The 18,787-nt window shown below is 42.4% G+C and overlaps 2 protein-coding genes and 1 long non-coding RNA gene across 7 annotated transcripts; 1 reads left to right on the plus strand and 2 right to left on the minus strand.

The window, feature by feature from the left end:
• Positions 1-260: 260 nt before the first annotated feature.
• Positions 261-5,611, minus strand: pygo2 (pygopus homolog 2 (Drosophila)). Of its 4 annotated transcripts, none has more exons than XM_040121481.1 (5): positions 5,394-5,611; positions 4,164-4,227; positions 3,495-3,547; positions 1,650-3,361; positions 261-831 (listed from the first exon to the last, which is right to left on the minus strand). In XM_040121481.1, the coding sequence occupies exons 2-4, from the start codon at positions 4,213-4,215 to the stop codon at positions 1,688-1,690; spliced, it is 1,779 nt and encodes a 592-aa protein (XP_039977415.1). In that variant the 5' UTR covers positions 4,216-4,227; positions 5,394-5,611; the 3' UTR covers positions 261-831; positions 1,650-1,687. The 4 variants fall into 4 exon arrangements, with proteins under 4 accessions (XP_039977415.1, XP_039977413.1, XP_039977416.1 ...); XM_040121479.1 differs by lacking the exon at positions 5,394-5,611 and adding an exon at positions 4,993-5,220; XM_040121482.1 differs by lacking the exons at positions 4,164-4,227; positions 5,394-5,611 and adding an exon at positions 4,993-5,220.
• Positions 4,393-16,618, plus strand: LOC120786206 (SH2 domain-containing adapter protein E-like). 2 transcript variants are annotated; one of them, XM_040121483.1, is made up of 7 exons: positions 4,393-4,496; positions 5,914-6,958; positions 9,703-9,829; positions 12,402-12,638; positions 13,210-13,450; positions 13,812-13,931; positions 14,786-16,618. In XM_040121483.1, the coding sequence occupies exons 2-7, from the start codon at positions 6,449-6,451 to the stop codon at positions 14,967-14,969; spliced, it is 1,419 nt and encodes a 472-aa protein (XP_039977417.1). In that variant the 5' UTR covers positions 4,393-4,496; positions 5,914-6,448; the 3' UTR covers positions 14,970-16,618. The 2 variants fall into 2 exon arrangements, with proteins under 2 accessions (XP_039977417.1, XP_039977418.1); XM_040121484.1 differs by lacking the exon at positions 4,393-4,496 and adding an exon at positions 5,157-5,234.
• On the minus strand, positions 12,486-13,886 carry LOC120786207. The gene is made up of 3 exons (XR_005706671.1): positions 13,672-13,886; positions 13,268-13,436; positions 12,486-12,596 (listed from the first exon to the last, which is right to left on the minus strand). It is a non-coding gene; the product is annotated as an uncharacterized LOC120786207 (long non-coding RNA).
• Positions 16,619-18,787: the final 2,169 nt, after the last annotated feature.

Here is an 18,787-nt window from a genome sequence, read left to right on the forward strand (position 1 = left end):
AAAGAAATTACATTATCGGTTCTCCAACCCTCATTTTAATGCAATGATTAGCAAAGAACTAAAAAAAGGGAATAAAAACAGACATGGACAAAGTACAAAAAAATCTGTCTTTACTTCAGAGTTCAGTACCTTTCCCTTCCCCACCTGGTGTGGGACTCACTGGTTCCTCCAGGTTCCACCAGGAGGCGCCAGAGCAGAGCAAAAGCACAGCACAAATACCAGTACAAAAAAAAAAAAAAAAAAAAAAAAGGAACAGCTGAGAGAGCAAGAAAAGAAAGGCAACTTGGACATTGAATAAAGAAAAATTAAGGAAAGAGAGAAGGAAGAATAGTCATAAACACCTTATACCATGACAGAAATGTGAAAAATGGGTATTTTGCGCTCTTTAGTTATTTGGTCTACTTCAAGGCCCCTTGCAGCACAAAGGCCAGAATATAAACATAAACAGATGACAGTTACTGCATTGGTTCACATGCACCCCCCCCCCTTTTTTTAAAAAAAAAAAAGGACTATGCACATCTGATATGAAATGATGTCACTACTTGCTATGCCAACACCATCCAAAAGCACTGATTTCACAATTCATGTGTATTGCAGAGATAAAAAGAAATTTTTGACTCAAATGTACTGTATAAAAACCAAAACTCCATACAACCAAGACACAAGTTCAACTCATTATTTTGTTCATTGGTCAACTCTGCGGCATGTTCACAACTGATGTAGTTCCAGACAAATGTTTTGTCCTAATATTTACAACTATTTCGGTGGTAAAACCTTCTCTGTGAAGTGTGGATGAAGTCTCGGCCCGGGTCTCCTTTGGATTAATCAGCACTGTGTACAAAATGACAGATATAAGAAGTACAGGGTCAAAGTGTGTGTATGTATGCATGTGTGGAGGAGCAGGATTTATCAAAAGAACTTTACATTTATGTTTCACAATACGCCTGATATAGATAGTTTACATTGCAATATACTGATGTATTTTTCCATTTTTCTTTCACTGTATACTGTTACTGCCTGTATACTGAAAAACAGGCTAATTGATGGGATAGAATGAAATTCTAGTCCCTTTTAGGTTTTAAGGGACTCTTTCAAATATAGTTTTTTTTTCAATGTTAAGGAATTTATATATCGTGTGCTTCAATTCAAAGCCATGGAAATCAAAGAATAATGTCGATACTTTGAGTCATTGTATCAAAGCACAGTAGGGGATTATTTCAACATTTCTTTCCCGTCTAACGTTGGTTTGTGAGTGTGTGTTTGAAATATCATTACACTCATGTGGTGCATGAATGTGGCAAGTCAATCACAGTCAGTCAGTGCAGGAGCTTCCATGCCAGTCAGTCACAAAGTGCGTGAGGTAGTGTGTTGGTGTCAGTGCTTTGCTGGTTGGCAGGCTAGATGTCTGAAGGACTGTTTAGTTTAACATTCATCATGATTTGACTCCTATTGGGGGGTTGGGGGGTGGGAGAAAAATCATTTGCCTAGAGTCACTCAAAGTGCTATATATAAGCATGAATGTCAATGAGTGTGTTTCTCTGTGTAGTGAACAAGTAAAGGGCTAGTCAAGAGAAAATTGGGCAAGTAGCTTACATGACACAGAGGTCATTCAGTTAGATCAGAACAAAGATGTCTCTATGTGTCCTTACGTGTCGCACCTCCACGCTGCTCCTTTGTCATCCACGCCTCAACTCTCATTAGCTGCCACCAGCTGGCCTAATCCTTGGCGCACAAACACAGCCTGGATATCCTTGGTCTTGATGCAGAAGTCACAGGCCCAAACAGCAGCGCTCTCTCGAGTCAGCAGCCCGTACGCTGGCTCTGTCAGGCCTGTGCAGTCACGGTGGAACCAGCGTTGGCACGATGCCTCGCACAGGATGGCGTCCTGGTCGTCATGCACCTCCGCCATACAGAGGCCGCAGGGGAAGACCATACCGGGGCCACCGAGTTTTCCTGGGCCAGAACCAGGGCCGGTTGAGGGGGCAGCAGGGCCAGGGGGCAAGGGAGACTGGGTGTTTGGGGTTGAGGTGGAGTTAGAGGGGGGATTGGGGTTGCTGCCAGGAGTGTTGCCTCCATTGTTGTTGGTCATGTTGTTCTGACCTGAACTGGGGGCCGTGTTTGGCATTGAACCACCAGCACCAGGAGTGTTGTTCTGCTGATTGTAAGGCGTGGAGCCAGGGGCAGAGTTAGGTGGAGTGGATTGTTGCGGCTGCTGCTGGGTAGAATTATTAGAGTTCGGGGTGTTTGTATTGCTGGGGGGCTGTAGCTGATTGGGTGGTGGATGCTGGGGCTGGCCTGATCCATTCAGGGGACCAGTCGGAGAAGAGTTTGGGTTAGGCTGTGGTGGTGCTGAGGGAGGTTGACCCGGTGTATTGGCATTGGGCTGCTGGACATCAGGGTGGCCAGGGAAGCCGCCCCCAGGCTGTGGTGGGCCAGAGTTAGGAGGAGGGCCAGGAGTGGTATTATTAGGAGGGGGGCCATTGGGATTTAGGTTAAGCTGTTGCTGCTGCTGTTGTTGCTGCTGCTGCTGAGGCCCAGGTGGTGGCCCTCCTCCACCAAAGTTCTTTCCATCCTCGTTGCCTGGCCCTGGTGGACTGGGGCCAGGATAGGGACCATCCTGTGAGGGAGGGAACTGTCCTTGGGGGGGCATACCTGGCAACCCTCCCACCATGTTGCCTCCGGGACCACCACCCATGCCACCCATCATGTTCATCCCAGGACCCATGCCTCCTCCCATGGGAGGAAGGGGGCCATGCGGGGCTCCTCTGGGGCCCCCACCACCAGGTAATGGTGGGCTGTTGAATGGGTGTCCACCCTGTCCATGCTGCTGCTGTGGAGGCATGCCAAACCGAGGATGGGGTGGCCCCCCTCCTCCGGGACCTCCCATACCCCCCGGAGACAACATGGGATTGAATCCTGGCCCAGGGTGCATAGGTGGACTGAAGTTTGGTGGCATATTGAACTGAGAAGGGGCACCAGGGGGGAAACCACCACCTCCTCCTCCCCCACTGCCGCCCCCACCACCAGCTCCAAAGCCAGGCATTCCTCCAAAGCCTAGCTGGTGGTGAGGTCCAGCGTTGGATGGAGGGCCGAATGGTGGCCTCCGTCCAGGCTGGCCACTGCCTGGTCCTCCTGGGCCTCCCATGAAGCCCATGCCTCCGCCCAATCTGCCTCCACCTCCATACCCACCTCCTCCACCTGTGCCTGGGCTAGGAAGAAACGGAGCACCACCTGGTCCACCTGCCCCACTAGGTCGGGATGGGGGCCCAAAGTCATCGTCAAAGGGGTTGGAGGCAACCAGGTGGTCCACCATGGGGGTAGGAGGTGGTGCAAACTCAGTAAGGTGGGAGAACCCCGCCGCCTAAAACAAAGGAGAAGAAAATGCAGAGCAAATTGTTTTTATGAAACCACATATCTGAATTTCTTATTGTATCAGCCTTCAAGGCCCTTTATGTATTTCCTTTGTAGCAAAGTAATCGGACTTCCAAAATTACCTGAGTGGTTGATTTTCTTGCCTTCTTCTTCTCCGGGCTCTTCATCTGTGAAGCTGAAATAGTAAAATATAGAGGGAAGGGGTGGAAAGGGAGAGATATAATATCAGCAACAACAAAAATAGACCCCCATGTCTCATGCCATTGGTCCACCACCAATCAAGTGCTGAATCACATTTGGATTGGCCAATACCCCTTAGTGACAGAGTGGAGCAGCTTTAGACCCAGGGCTTCTTTTTCAAGTCCAACAGTTGAGATGAATTCAATGATGGGACATAGACTGGCATGAGGACAAGATGCTGAACATCCAGGCGCTATCATCACCAAGGTTATGAAGCCTTGAATCGCAAATGACCCAGGCAGACCAAATGACCCAGGCGAGAGGGAGAGAGGCCGCAAACAGAGGCAGAAGAGGTAAGGTCAATGAGGGAGACAGGAAAAGACGAAGACATGAGAACGAGGAAACGAAGTTGAAGGTACATTGATAGCAAGATAGACATCAACCCCGTTCACAGGTCCACTCTGTGAGAAACAGCCACCACCGGAGACAGTCGTGAAGTTTACATATGGGGGAGGCGAGAAGGGAATTGCTAACAGCACCAGTGCAGCCCATTGCAGCGCAGTAATGGATGATTCCGATCTGATTGGGAGATGGGTGAAATTAATTCCTACCTTTGCTTCGTTTTCCTTGTCCCGCCAGTAGTCTCCCCGATTCGGCAGCCATTAGCTAATATGACTGTCAGTGAAGTGGCATATCACCGTTCATATGCAAGAAAAAAAAAGTTAAAAATGACGACGTCTTGAAGGCTATGAGCCGAGTAGGTGGAATCTGCCTTCAGGTCATGTCAATAACGATAAAATGGTTATCATCACAGCAGTAACTAACACGTATTGGTAACTAAATCGTATTATAACGCCGGCCCAGGTCTGCAAACTCCTTTCCAGCTGCAAATCTTTCGCCACGGTGTCTGTCACGCCGGGATTTGGTCACCAAATAAACCTCAGGTAAACCCGAGCTGGTTCACGTTATTTAGCAAAGTTCGTCTTGTTGCAAGCCAGTTTCTGCTAGCTGAGTGAAACTGGTTGCTTGCCACCTGGCTCGTCTGCCAGTACAAGCAAGTTACAGGGCACCCCCCCACCACCCCTTTTTCTCTCTCTAAAATGATCACTTACAGATGTGCAGCTAAGAACTCGACCAGCTAGCTAACGCAAGGTAGTTACTGTCTTGGCTAACTAGCTAGCCACGTTATTCAATGTGGCTAGCTAGCAGCGTTGAGTAGCCGCAACACTGGCACATTAATCGGAAACTGTGATTTATCTTTCTACATTCACTTGTGAAGATGTGCACTTAATTTCACTTATCACAGCATGTATGAGATACAGCAATCGATCAGGTTTGAAAACTGTTGTTTACTATGCTAACATTAGCTTACTAGCTAACGTTAGCATGCCACTGAAGATAGCTAGCCATCTTGCAGACTGTCTTGGAAGCAAACTGTACCCTTTCTCCGTTGCTTGCTCTGCTGTCCTTTAAATTGAAACTCTCTGGTGTGTCATTGCCAGCAAACCAGTCCTCACACGGTGTATGCTTGATGATCCACCATTAAACTATAATTCATTCAAAAACGCAAATTTTGCCATAATTATCATGGCCTTCCGTCGCCACCGGACAAAGAGGGACAAGCAGGAGTATAGCGCACCATGGAAGGTTACATCTCGTTGCAAAAATGGGGGTGTTGATAAGTATATATCATGACTATTAAAAGCATTTTTGAAAGCATTTGTAAAAATACAGATTCTATTGCATTATATAGAGAACTATACAATTAAATTTTGAAAATTTACTACCTTTACCATCGTTCAAAGTATATATTTTATTTATTTACATAATTTGTGTCATACCTTTCGCTGGTACATATGGAGCAGCTCAGAACGGACCATCTCCCATCTATACCGTGTACAATTAAATCAGGGGTGGGGATTAATTGGACAGCCAATTAAGCACATTATCAAGCGACATTAAGATTCATATTTAATTAATATCCAACATCAAAATATTAGCATAACTGTCAACTTTGGTTTAAGTCGCTATCCGAAAAAAACTTTCGCATGAATGGAGGTAGGATACTGTGTGGGAGCCTATTATTCATGTCTCAGAGCGGAATCAATAATAAAAAATCAGCATTTTAGGAGGCCTGTACACTGATTTTTGTTCTCAGTAGCAATTTTGATTCGTATATAATTATCAAACAGAGGCTCCATTACTTACAGGCTAAAGCCAAGGAATAATACATGTGTGGCTATCATTGGTGGGTTACCTGGGTAGAGGTCTGAGCTCCACACATGGTTATTCCACCATGGTGTCTACAATTAAAAGCTTAACACCGCCCACCAGGTCCTGCCTCCCCTCTCTCAACTTCAGATACCCCCCTCCCCTCTATACTCCAGGCGCAGTCAGGAGCCTCATTGCGACCGTGGACAGTTGTTAAAGACCAGATAAGCCACTCTGGGAATGGGACCACAAATCAGAAGCGAGAAAAACTTTGCCTTCTTTCGGGTCTTCCTCCTTCGAAGACACCTCTTCATCCAAAGGGAATAAGCTTTTCCTCCTGAGCAGAAGAAGGAACAGGTGTAAGAAAATCACAAATGGGATAAAGTCCCCCCCCCCCCCATTGCCAAATAGGCATGAAGGCTGCAAGTACTTTACTTACAACCACTTTTTTAAAAGTTGGAGGTCTAAGAACAGAGCCACTGACTTTTAAAAGCATTTATGATATGTTTTAAACTGAGGTGTGGAGATCCTGTATTCTACACGGGCTCTATCCTAGAATAAAGCGACGGAAGTCTTTTGTTAGAAAGGCTGTGATTTCTAAAGGTGCGTCTCTGGGGCCCTGGTGTATGGCGCTAAAAGGTGTCGGAGAAGGTAGAGAGGTTTATTGGTTTCCATCTGAGTTGCAATGGCAAAGTGGTTCAAGGAGTTCCCCATCAATCTGAAGAATGGTACCGACAGGATCCGCTCGGTCTCCGAATCAGGCTCGCAACCGAGAGCCAACAAAGGCGGGCTGGTGGCCAGCATTGGTACCAAAGCAACGGGCTCCAAAACGGGCCATCGCAAAAACTCCACTGCTGACAGCACAGGCGGGGGAGGTGGAGGAGTCGGGTCGCTCCTGTCGGGAAGAAACCGAAAGAACTCCGCCGTGGAGCTGAGTCGAAACAGCGCGAGCTCCCCGAAAGATGGAAAAGTCTGGGACAACCTCCTGTCCGGGAAGAGTCGCAAGAACTCCAAAGCGGAGCCGGTGTTTGAGGAGCAGCAAAGACCCCCGAAGAGCTCTCCGCCTGCCTGCGCCTACATCAACCGGCTGATCAGGGTGGACAAACAGGACAAAAGCCCCAACTTCAACAGCGGTACCATCGGCAGCCAAGTGGTACCGGACGCAGAGAAACCAGCCCAGTGCAAAACAGAAACAGTGAGTTACAGTCTCGGCCCTGAAAGATCCACATTCATACACCAGCAGCAGATATTCTGATGTTGTAGTTGGAACTCGCAAATGTAAGTTTGCTCTTGTTTTTCCCCTGTGAGGTGTTACACGTCAAGCAAATATTCCTTGGAGGCCGAGGATATCTGAGACATTAAATATTTAATTAGTAGTCGCCCTTTTGTCATATTTTTAATCTCCCACCAAGATCATTTTTTTCTTTAAAAACATCTCAAAGTTTTGCAGTGATATTTGAGTGTCCACATTTCGACATCTAACCGAAGTAAATTATGGATATTTTAAAAACCATTACGAAAAACTTTTGAGTCACTTCTTCTACTTTACTTATTTCCATTTTATGCTACTTTACTTTCCCACTGCGCTACGTTTCAGAGGAAATGAAACCAGATTAAAAACAATTACCTGGCTGCTAAACTTACTAGTTACATTTAAGAATAAGTTTTTACACTTAAAACCTATGATACGTTACAAAAAAAAAATATGATGGAACTACCAAACTGTATATAACCTAGCAGTTGAAAAAATCTCCAACTCATCCAGCAGCAACATTGCATTGCTGCTTATGGTTTAATACACCAGTGATGACCAATTATCTAAAATATAATATATAATACAATAATACAGTCTTCTTCCTAACAAGTACAAGTACTTTTACCTTTGATACTTAAAGTACATTTTGTTGGTTGTCCGTACTTTTACTCAGCCTAAGTATTGCTTCTGTAACGGAGTCTTTCTACAGTGTGGCACTGCTGCTTTTACTCAAGTAAAAGATGCAAATGCTTTCTTCACCACTGCTGAATGATTTTTGGGTTTCTATCTGTTGATGGGATCTCAAGGTGAACTAAATGAACAGAATCTGAAGCTCCTCTGTCTAATTCTAGCAGCGGTGCAACACACTCCACGCCAGCAAAAATAACGTGGTGTCATCAATACTAGCGACAATGAGGTAGCCAGGATCCAGTCCAAGCTCTGAAAACTGATATTGTTTTTGTTTCTCCCTCCCCTTTGTCTCTGCAATACCCATTGTGTCCACTCCTCCCAGTCTGTCTTTCTATCTCTCTTTCTCTTCCTCCCCACCCCTCTTACACCCACCTTCCCTGCCTTGAATACAAATCTGTGGTCAGACGTGAGGCCTTTACCTTCCTTTCCTGTATGTAATCTGGCTCAGTAACACCCCCCCCCCAGTCTCATTCCTCTTTTTCACTAGATTCAGGCCCCCTGGTGAGAGCTATCACATTATAAAAAGCATTGTGTTATTTGACACTCAGGCGCTAACCCAAGTCCCCTCCAGCTTGGCTTTGAGAAAAAAAATGGAAAAAGATAGAGAAGTCAGGGAGGTGGTAGTGGGTAAATGGTGAGAAAAAAGACATATGAAAGAGTTGAAGAATAAAATGGGAGTTTTATCTCGCAGAAAGGGAGTAAATCATCATTCTTTATCTCAAATTCAAGCATCAGCCATTAGCTTTGATTGGTGGAGTTCTAGTTCATGTGTGCTGTATGTCTACCGTTGACCCCAGTCAATAAAGAATATGCAGGTATTTCCACAGGAGGTGAAGGTAAAGGCAAGGCAAATGTGTGTCCGTGTATCTGTGCTCTGCATTTGTCCCACTAAACCTCTCTAAACTAATCACCTGAAAAACACTTGAGTTTCAGCCTCTCATGCGTCTGCTGCTTTGTTAAAACACATTCAAAGGCCAGCATTTCTTTGGAAAGGGAGCACAACTGGAAGTGATTACAGAGACGGTTTCATTTTACGGCCTATTATTGTCTCTTGGCTAGTGGCTTGTAAAGTAAACAAGAAATTATATGGCACTGATAAGACAGGCCAGTCAAGCACGACTGGTGTGGCAGAAAGAGGCTGTTAACAGAGAGATATGAATGTGAAGAGAATGGGCTTTACAAGAGTGCCTCTTTGGAAGAAATGTAAATGAGGTTGCAGGTATTCCTCTGACTAGCTGAAGCCTGTCTTGTAGTTTATTGAAGTTTGTTTACTATCTTTTTTTTTTTTTTTTTTTTTTGGTCTGACGTACCCCTTCAGCCCTATCAGATGAGCTCCAGTACCTCTTCATCAAATATATGATAAGAAATTGACTATCGTTGGGTTTTTGGACTGTTGTTCAAACAAACAAGATATTAGAAGATGTCACTTTGGGCTCTGGCAAAATATAATGAGCATTTTTAACTATTTTCTGACAGACAAAATAATCAAGAAAATAACCAGCAGATGACTTAATGATTAAAATAATCATTAGTTGCAGCCCTATTTTAAACTGGATGATGTTTAACACTATAAATTATATAGACGTGGATGATGTTACAATATTTTTTCATACAAGACCTGATCCTGGAATTTTCCATGGTCATTTTTCCTCTTTTTTCGGTAGATGTGGTTAGATTTTTGTACTGCTACCATTTGGAGTGGTGGACGTGGGACGATTCAACCATTTACCCAATACTACTAGATACCTGTGTCTACTTTTCTGCTTGCTTGCTAACACGCTTCCATGCAGATTCAGTTGCAGCATGCGGCATTAATGTGTTACCACTGACTGGAAGGTGGAAGGTGTGTCCTGTGGAAGGCTGGTAGATTGCTGTGACCACAATATATATTAAAGATTAGCATCACCGCAATTTGTAAACCTATTTCTATGTTCAGAGTTTATAGTATCTAAGTATGCATGAAAAATATTGATTTCTTGTATTTTTTGATGCAGGTGATCATTCTTGAGGATTATGCAGATCCGTTTGACGCTCAGAAGACCAGAGACCAAAGGGAGGCAGAGAGGGTCGGGGAGAACGATGGTTACATGGAGCCTTACGATGCCCAGCAGATGATTACTGGTAAGACTTTTGTTAATATCCTCTTACTGCCGTCTCTTGTAGCTGTCAGCCGTTACGGTGGAAATGTAGTAAGAGAATCTGTACAGCTGTGCTTGACCACGTAGTCCCTGTGTGAATGACGGGATTCTCATTTTCAGTCTCTCTGGGCCGAGCAGTGAGAACATGAACTCACTCCCCTAGTGCTCTCCGTACCCCATGGGGTTGCCACAGCAACTCTGTTGCGTTCGGACAATGGGTGCAGTTTCCTGCCCCTGCTTCCTCTTTCCTGTCTCTGTTTCCTGGTACTATTCTCTAAAAAGGAAGCTGGAGCTCGGTGCCCCCCTCCTCTCGGATGCAGCTCTGTGTAAACCCCTATATGGACCTGTCTGACCATTTATCAAAACTTCCCAGCATCCAGGATGACTGGTGGTCCGTCGTCCAATCACGTGCTCTCCTGACCTTTCATTCCATCACTCCATTGTTCTTAACTAAAGGGGTTACACAATAGCCTGCTGCGAATGTGAAAATGTTTTATTGCAATGCTCTCTAGTAGATTTTACCTCAATCAGTGCCTGTGCTACTTCCAGGCCTCCTCAAAGAAGTCTGCAGAGGATGCGATGAGGTGACTGAGTCAATTTGTGAGGCTTAAATCATACTGAGGAAGTAAGCAAGAGTCTGATGTCACTGTGATTCGTAAGCAAAGCCATGAGAGTAGGGAAGCATTGTTATTAACACTCTAACATCATATACCAGAAAAAAATTCTATAATTGAGTGGGACTAATGTGGAATTAATCGCATAGTTTTAGATAAGAATTTGTGTCTAATCCTGACTATTAATTTAAGTTGATATTCCCAGCCCGAAAAAAGGACAGAGAACACTTACATTTTTAAAATTAATTTCAAGTCAAAATACTCTATTTGTCTCCCAGTGGGCAGTTTTAGGCAAGATGGTTTGCATACATTAAAAATTTCCAAAAATACTGAATCGACAGTCCATAGATAACCAAGGGTGTCTGCTGTGGATACAGTCTTTTTCCTTAGATCCACGTTTTATTGTTCAGGTACAGTATAGTTTTTGTCAAATAAATCAAAGGAAAAATCATACAGTAAAATACTAAACAATATGATATGATAGGAAACCAATAAAGGTTCAAGATCCCTTATGTAAAGCTTTATTGTAATATGGATTGAGAACAAGTTGCACTTGACAATGGAAAAGTCTGCTTTTCTCTGTGAACAATAAAAAATAGTTAAAATGTTAAAGGATTTTAGGATATTCGTCGGGGATCTAGGATCTTAACGGATGGATTGGTATGGCCAATCCAAATATATATAAATGTACTTTTTATTTTGTTTTGTGTTTGTGTTTTAAGCTGATTATAGTCTTACTTTTCATCACTCACTTTTTTTACTGTTTTTTTGCGACAACTGATGACCCACAATCCTCTCTCAGCTTTCCTCTTTCAGCTCCGCTCCCCTCTCCTCCCTCCCCTCTGATGACTTTCATCTTTTGACAAAGGGTGTAGTAACCCTGTAACCATGTGATGATCTTTTTCTGAAAAAAAAAATAGATAAATGGTAATTTTTTTTTTTTTTTTTTTTTTTAAAAAAAAAAAAAAAAAAAAAAAAAAAAAAAAAAAAAAAAAAAATGAAAAAAAAATAGGTAAATCCAAGCATATCCTCCATATACTGTAGTGGTCTATTAAAGGAAGGATCTTTCTTTTTTTTCTCTTCCTTTTTTTTTTTCTTTTTTTTTTAGTTGTTTTTTTTGTTTTGTTTTGAATTGAAATGATAAAAAACTGACGGGGAAAAGCTTACCATCTGTTTTTTTTTTTTTTTCTTTAAAAAAACCCAACATAAATGAGATTTTTTTTATTTTTTTTTTTTTTTTTTTTCATTTCATTAAACTTACACTTTTTAAAATTTCAAAATATTCTTCATGTTTTGTTTTGGTTGACTTCTAATTTTCTCTAAGCTAGAATTGGAGAATGCATACAGAGGAAAGAAGTGATTAGAGTATGAAAATAAGTATGAAAAATTAAAAAACCGTACAATGTGAGTCTGACGTGCTACAGTTGTAACTCAATGCTGTATGCTTTTCTTGCACTGTGGTAAAATTGTGTTGCACTGTCATCAACCTTGATTTCACATTTAACCCATTAAAACATGTTAACGGGAGTCTTGTAAATCACATAATTGATAGAAATTACTCTGAAATAAAATTATTATTTTAGACCATCAGTTATGGTCATTGAATCATGGCCTGTCAGTAACCCTTTAATCCATCTGAGCGTCGAAGTTCATTCTTGACCTTTGGGTATAAGAATATCTAACAAAATAAACTAAATTCAAAGTTCCTCTTTGCTTTCAATCACTTCTCATGGCTTTCAAATGGAGATGGCTGAGGTATCACCACATGACCTAAGTCTCTGTTTAAAGATGGCGTCAGATGTGGAAGCTGTAGCCAGTTTTGGTCTGATGTTCACAGACAGCTGCTTCTGCTGTTCACTCACTGACGTACACCACTCATACCACTTTAGCGTTTATTAGCAGAGGTACTAAATCTTTAGTCTCATGTTTTCTACCTGAAAGAGATCAGACGTCGGGGGTCCAAGGACCTGCTGAAGGTGTGTGTGCTGATGGAGGGGAGTGAGGGGAACGCGGAGGAAGGTCAGGCCGCGCCCCTACAGATCTATGACGTCCCGTATGAGGGAAGTGGTGACAGTGACAAGACGGCGGTCACACGGCCAGAGCTGGACCCTCGTCCCTCCACTGAGTACGAGCTGCCTTGGGAGTGGAAGAAGGAGCATATTGTCAAAGCTCTGTCAGGTACAGCAGACTACATTTGTCACAGCACACCCAGTTAGAGCTTGATCACACACACACACACACACACACACACACACACACACACACAATGATACCTGACAACAGGCTCTGCACACACCTGAACTGAGCTTCCTGCACTTTTCGATTGCTAATCCTTTCTTCTCCTTATCTTAATAACCCAACTAGCAAAACCTTTAAAAGTAACTAAAAGAAATAAATGTATATCACTAACTTTAGGCTGTCCGTTTTTCGGATCGTGATACTGGTTACACTTTTGCTGAACTAGTAGCCAGTAATGTTTAAATAACACAGTACCAACCCTGCCTCTTCTCTGCCTCTTTCCATATGAAAAATATTTGTTCAAAAACAAGTCGGGCCTACTCTCACATTCATATTTTATATGCTGCATAGGCCAACAGCATACTGAATAATATCTTGCATGAAACATCAAAGTGCTGTCTTCTTATTCTATATTTACTGGAGGCTTCGGCATCCCGTTCAAACTCGAGCATAGAGTCAGTTGTGTCTTTTCATAAATTCATATCTTCTTTCAACACTCTTCTTCCCCCAGCACAGTTTGACAGCCCTGAACGCCCAGCCAAAGATGAGACACCTCACCCCACACTCACCAGGCAGCCCCAGCATCCACCAACGCAGCCACTGCCTCAGCACCAGCATCTGAGGCAGAAAAGCTGGACCCAGAAGATCCTGCGTTCCTCGCCCCCAACCCTGTCACCTTCCTCCACCCCAGGCAGCAGCCCTGACACTGAGGCCTGCTGTGTGGACCCCTCCCTGCCCCTGGAAAAACAGAGGTACCAGCACTAGTATGATGAATATAGAATAATTCACCCAAATCCTGAGCGTAAAAAGATTGTGAGCAAAAGACAAACAAAACAAGGCAAATAATAAGATTGTACCTCAGTGTTGGCTTTTACCTGTAGATACATGTATCATAGATATTCAAAATGTAATACTCAAACTATTTTATAAGGAATTTAAATTGTATTTGTATGAAATATGTTAAAGTGCTTACCTCACCCCAGAATTTTTAATACATAGTGTAACTTAGTAACATTAAGGTTAATTTCCAGGGATTTTGTATAAAATGAGGTTCTACACTTGATCAATAGCAGATGAACTGTAATCTTCCCTCACTCCCACAATCTGTCTCAGCTGGTACCATGGCTGTGTGACTCGCCAGGAGGCGGAGTTTCAGCTGCAGTCCCACAAAGAGGCCAGCTTCCTGGTCAGGAACAGCGAGTCGGACAGCAGCAAGTACTCCATCGCCCTCAAGTGAGTGTAACCGGAAAGTGCATCAGTAGTTTCTAAAGGGCTGAAATATTATTTTGTGAGCTCGCATTGGTCTCTTACTGCGCCGTATGAAAGGAATAAAATCTAACAGGTCCAGCTGTAAACTCAACAGTTGAAAATGACAAAATTTACTTTTTGCACAATTTAAAGTATCAGGCTTTTAATACTCAGTACTTTTCTTTTTGTCAACAAATCCCTTTAAAAGACCAAAACCAACAATAAATTTGCACTAGTAACAAGTATTGACCATGTATCCAAAGGAATATAAAACTTATTCTTCTGCGTCATAGAGCTCCATCTGCCAAGACTATTAAAAAAAAAAAGTAAGCCACACTGTTGCACTGGCTAACATCATCTCATATGTATTTTATTCTAGAGTATAAAATGTGTATTTTAAACGCTAGTAGTCCCTAACAAAGTCCCTATTTGCTGCTGTTTGAGTAATGTTTGCTAAAAACTACACTGCCCAGCTGTTTTAGGAAATATTTAACAGTTTATAAAAAGGAAACACCCAAACTTGACCAAATTGACCATATATATTCCTATTTTTTATATTTACATCTTCAGTAGTAATGAATGTGTCTGAGTATTGCAGAATGGGCAGAGATGTCAGAAGGCACTACGAGATGTTACATTAATGAAAATATTGCATACTAGTAGGGGAAAGCTTACTAACTATGCATAATGCAAAATAAGATCCACACAAAGAGCTAATTCATGTTTCATTTTTACAAAGAAATTCTGTTTTCATGATCAAAACGCACACCAGGATGTATGAATTTATAATATTTTTGGTTAATTCCCCTTTCTTCTTTCCTCTCCTGTGTGTGACTCAGGACGAGCCAAGGTTGCGTTCATATCATTGTTGCCCAAACCAAAGAAAACGGCTACACCCTGGACCAGAGCAGCTGCGTGTTCCCCAGCATCCCAGAGGTGGTGCACCATTACTGCACTCAGCGTCTGCCTTTCAATGGCGCCGAGCACATGACCCTGCTGCACCCAGTGCCTCGCATCCACTGACTCCAACCCAGCCCACGTTAGGTATACAAAACAAACACACCTCTGGGCCTGCATGGACAAAATGTTTCCAGACCTCATTTCTGGTCAGTGAAGCTCAATGTGTACTTCTACTGCTATGTCCTTATTCTTATGACCCTTCCTTATTTGTTCTTTTAAAATAATTTCTATTTGATCATCAGGAAATGTCTGCAGCTCACACTGTGTCTTGAAACTCTGGCTTCTTTTGTCTTTATTTTACTTTGATGTTCAGCTGATGCAAAACAGCCAGGCTGATGTTTTGCATGTGAACAAAGGGGAAGCATGAGGCACTTTTATTGATTAAATGTGACCTGGAGTTGGATTTGAACAGGACTCAAACATAGATGTGATGTTTTAAGTATCCACTGTGACTCTATTAAAAGATACAGATGCTATTTTTATTATTGTTACTAAGTGAAATTTATTATGAAGCAGGAAGTACTTTAGACATGTTTGTGGCTCTCTTTCTCCTTCTGGTGGATGTGCTGGTACACTGCACCAACTTACCGACGCCAATTTTCTTCTTTCCTTGAAGTTTATAGTTGGTAAATTCCATGCACATAAGCATATCATTCCACTTATCAAGATATGAACAAAGACCAGCTATTTTATCTTGATGCTTGCAGCAGATTTCTAATTTATGCTCTTAAACTTGTTAGTCTTCTGTAACCACCCTTGTCCCTTGAGGTTTTCCTCTGTTTTACTGTGAATGAGGGAGTTGTTTCTACTGTATTATCTGCACTGTGAAGAGTGAGTGATTCACGCTGATACAGCGGGCTTGAAGGAGGAATGGGTGTATAACAGTTAGAGCTTTTTAGGACAAGAACTGTGGCCAAGTTTCATTTTTAGTTTTCAGCTAAATAAACCTGTTCATTCTGAGGAACGTCTGTAGGATGACCCTGCAAGTTACTGTGATCTGTGGTCTGCGTCGAACCAATCTGGGTGTACAAAAGTTGATGATTTACAGATATACTGTAAGTACAGGAAATTAACACCAGATAATGAAATAATGGAAACAAGAAAATTGATTTAATTCCATTATCGGCATAAAAGAAATGTCAGTCTTGTCATAGCCTCTCTCTTTTTAATATTCTTTATTCAGACCCCTGTTGCTAAAAAATAATGCTGTTCTCCCTCGAGGTGTAATGACCCCTGGTGCTAAGAGGCAGAACAGCAAATTGAGAAGTGGCAACTACTGTGTATTGTATTCACGGTCTTATTTTCTTTGTGTATTCTAAATGTAACTGAAACATCTGACATTTTGTGTTTTAATTTAGTGATATGCTGGAAATCATTCGGGCAACTCTGATCTGGAGCACAGCCTGATGTTAGCCATCAGACCGACAATTAAACATGGTATAACCAAGGTTAAGTTTTATCTTATGTTATAGTTTATTTGGAGGTCTGCCATTCCCATGTCTTTTCAAGGATTTAAGGGAAGTTAGTTTGGGGTTTTTGACAGAGCGTTCAGGCAGAAGTGATCCAAGGAGACACACCTGCTATACATTTTTCACCATTATCTTTTGATATGAGGAGACCTGCTGTTCAAACATTTTAAAACAAGTTATAATAAAAGGTCCTGAATCTCAGTGCTGGAGATCCCCTGTGAGCTTCTCTCTGATCCCAATAAATCAACAACGTAAACAGCAAAATGTGAGAGTGTTTATGTCAACGTGGGGCCTCTGATAGAGAATGATCAAAGCATCAAACCCTCCCATCATCCCGGAGCAACCAGCCTCTTCACACATGCTGGAATGACTGACGGCATTTTTGAGCATAATGAATCTTTTAACTATGAGAGTTTGACTGTGGTTTCAGCAGGGGTTTCAATTATGGTTGATAATTATGCCAGGTAAGAGTGAAAAGGTTAGAGGGAAAGGTCCAGTGGGGAGATTAGATTTAGCCCAGGATCATGTGGAGGACAAAGAGCTTACGTACCTGCAATGAGCATCCCAGCCTGTGTCGTGTGTGGAAGGTAAATGCGGCTCTAAAAACAGACAAAAGAGTACGAGTGGTATCATTACACCCATCTCAAGGAGGCTTAGTGTGAAGGAAAAAAAGAGCAAATGACACCATCCCTCTCTCCTTTCCTCCTTTTCTTACGTATCGTTCGCCCCTCTCCTTTACCTTCTTCACCCTGTCAGTGTTATCTGAGGCTGACATCTGTCTGTCACCCGTTTCTCCTTCACTCACAGGGAGGACACTATCACTGTTTGCTTCTGTTGGGTGCCAAGAGTTTTTTGCTTTAATTTAAGAATGCGAGTGAGCCACAGGTTGTGTTTCCTTTCTCTTAGACCAGAGGTAACCTTCAGTCTTCCCGCGAATGCTGTGTTACCTAATGGATAAGTGTTTGCTGTTACCTTTTGAAGCAGCTCACTAGGTTGCAGTTGACTTATGAGACACTTTACCTCCCTAGCTACAAAAATAAACCTCTTAACAGTGGTCAAAGAAGTATTAAGATCATTTAATTAAGTAAAATTACCAATATAACACTTTGAGAATACTGTATTACAACTAAAAGTTCTGCATTCAAAGTTTTCTCAAGTAAAAATACAGAATTAGCAAAATATACTGAAAGTATCAGAAGTAAAAGTACTCTTTCTGCAAAAAAAGGTCCATGTGACTGATTTATCATTAAATATTACATTATTACATTACATTATATACAGTATATTAGATTCTTTGGTGAAACTGCTAACAACCAATAGACATTTGACATGTGACAGGGGGCCCAAACAAAGGGGCCACAAAAAGATTGGAAACTACTGGTTCCATATCTAACAATGTGTTCTATTTTTTAGGCTTATTTTAAGATTTTAAATGTAAAATCTTAATCTGAAAAGTGACTAGAAACTACAGCTGTCGGAAAAAATGTAATGGAGTTAAAAGTGCAATATTTCCTTCTGAAATGTAGTGCAGTATAAGTATAAAGTAATCGAGTAAAGTCCAAGTAACGCAAAACTGCACTTCAGTTCAGTACTTGAGTAAGTATACTTAGTTACTTCCCACCACTGCCTGTTACATCAACGCATGTTCTTTATGAATTAATAGTGCCAGAGCCTTGTAATTTATATGCGTCCTGACTCCTCCTTGGCAGTGTGCTGCAGCCATAAGGTCTCCCTGTGCTCCTCTATCAAGATGGATTTCATGAACCGGAGGAAAGCAGGCCTTCTCAAATTCTACCCAAGAGCGCGAGCTACGCCGGGAAAGGAATTAATCATCAGCTGATATAGACCTGGCTCCACTTATGCTACTGTATACTTGAATGAATAATTTCATTTTGTTCTCACGTGTATGTCATCCTATTCTCACGCAATCGCTGCCCCCTCTCGGGCTCGCATGACAGCTTGACGTGATCGCTGCCTGACTCTGTCTGATGGACGTGGTGCGTTGACATCGTAGTGTCTGCTCTGTTGGTAACCAAAGTGTCCCCGCCATCCTTATCAGATGCCTCACATTCATTGCCAGCGACATGGCTCGGCTTTGTGTCGCTCATCTCCTTTCCTCGCACAGGCAGCACCTGCCACGCGTGATCCGTCAGCAGAGACTCCTGCCTTTTAGTTTGAATTGGCTCACCTGGTGAGGTCAGGCGTGTAGATACAGTTTGCAGGACGTCCTCAAGCCATTGTGTGTCTTAAGTAACAGCTCCGGAGCATAACTCATGGAGGATGTCTGTCTCACTTTGGTTCACAACTGATACACCTCAGTTATGAACAAACATCATCCTTCTCTCTTTTACTAAATACAGAATCACATGCATTTAATTGACACTAAATCTGATTCCAAATTAAATTTATAGT

The sequence above is a fragment of the Xiphias gladius genome, chromosome 24 (genome assembly GCF_016859285.1).
Source record: "Xiphias gladius isolate SHS-SW01 ecotype Sanya breed wild chromosome 24, ASM1685928v1, whole genome shotgun sequence".
NCBI lineage: Eukaryota > Metazoa > Chordata > Actinopteri > Istiophoriformes > Xiphiidae > Xiphias > Xiphias gladius.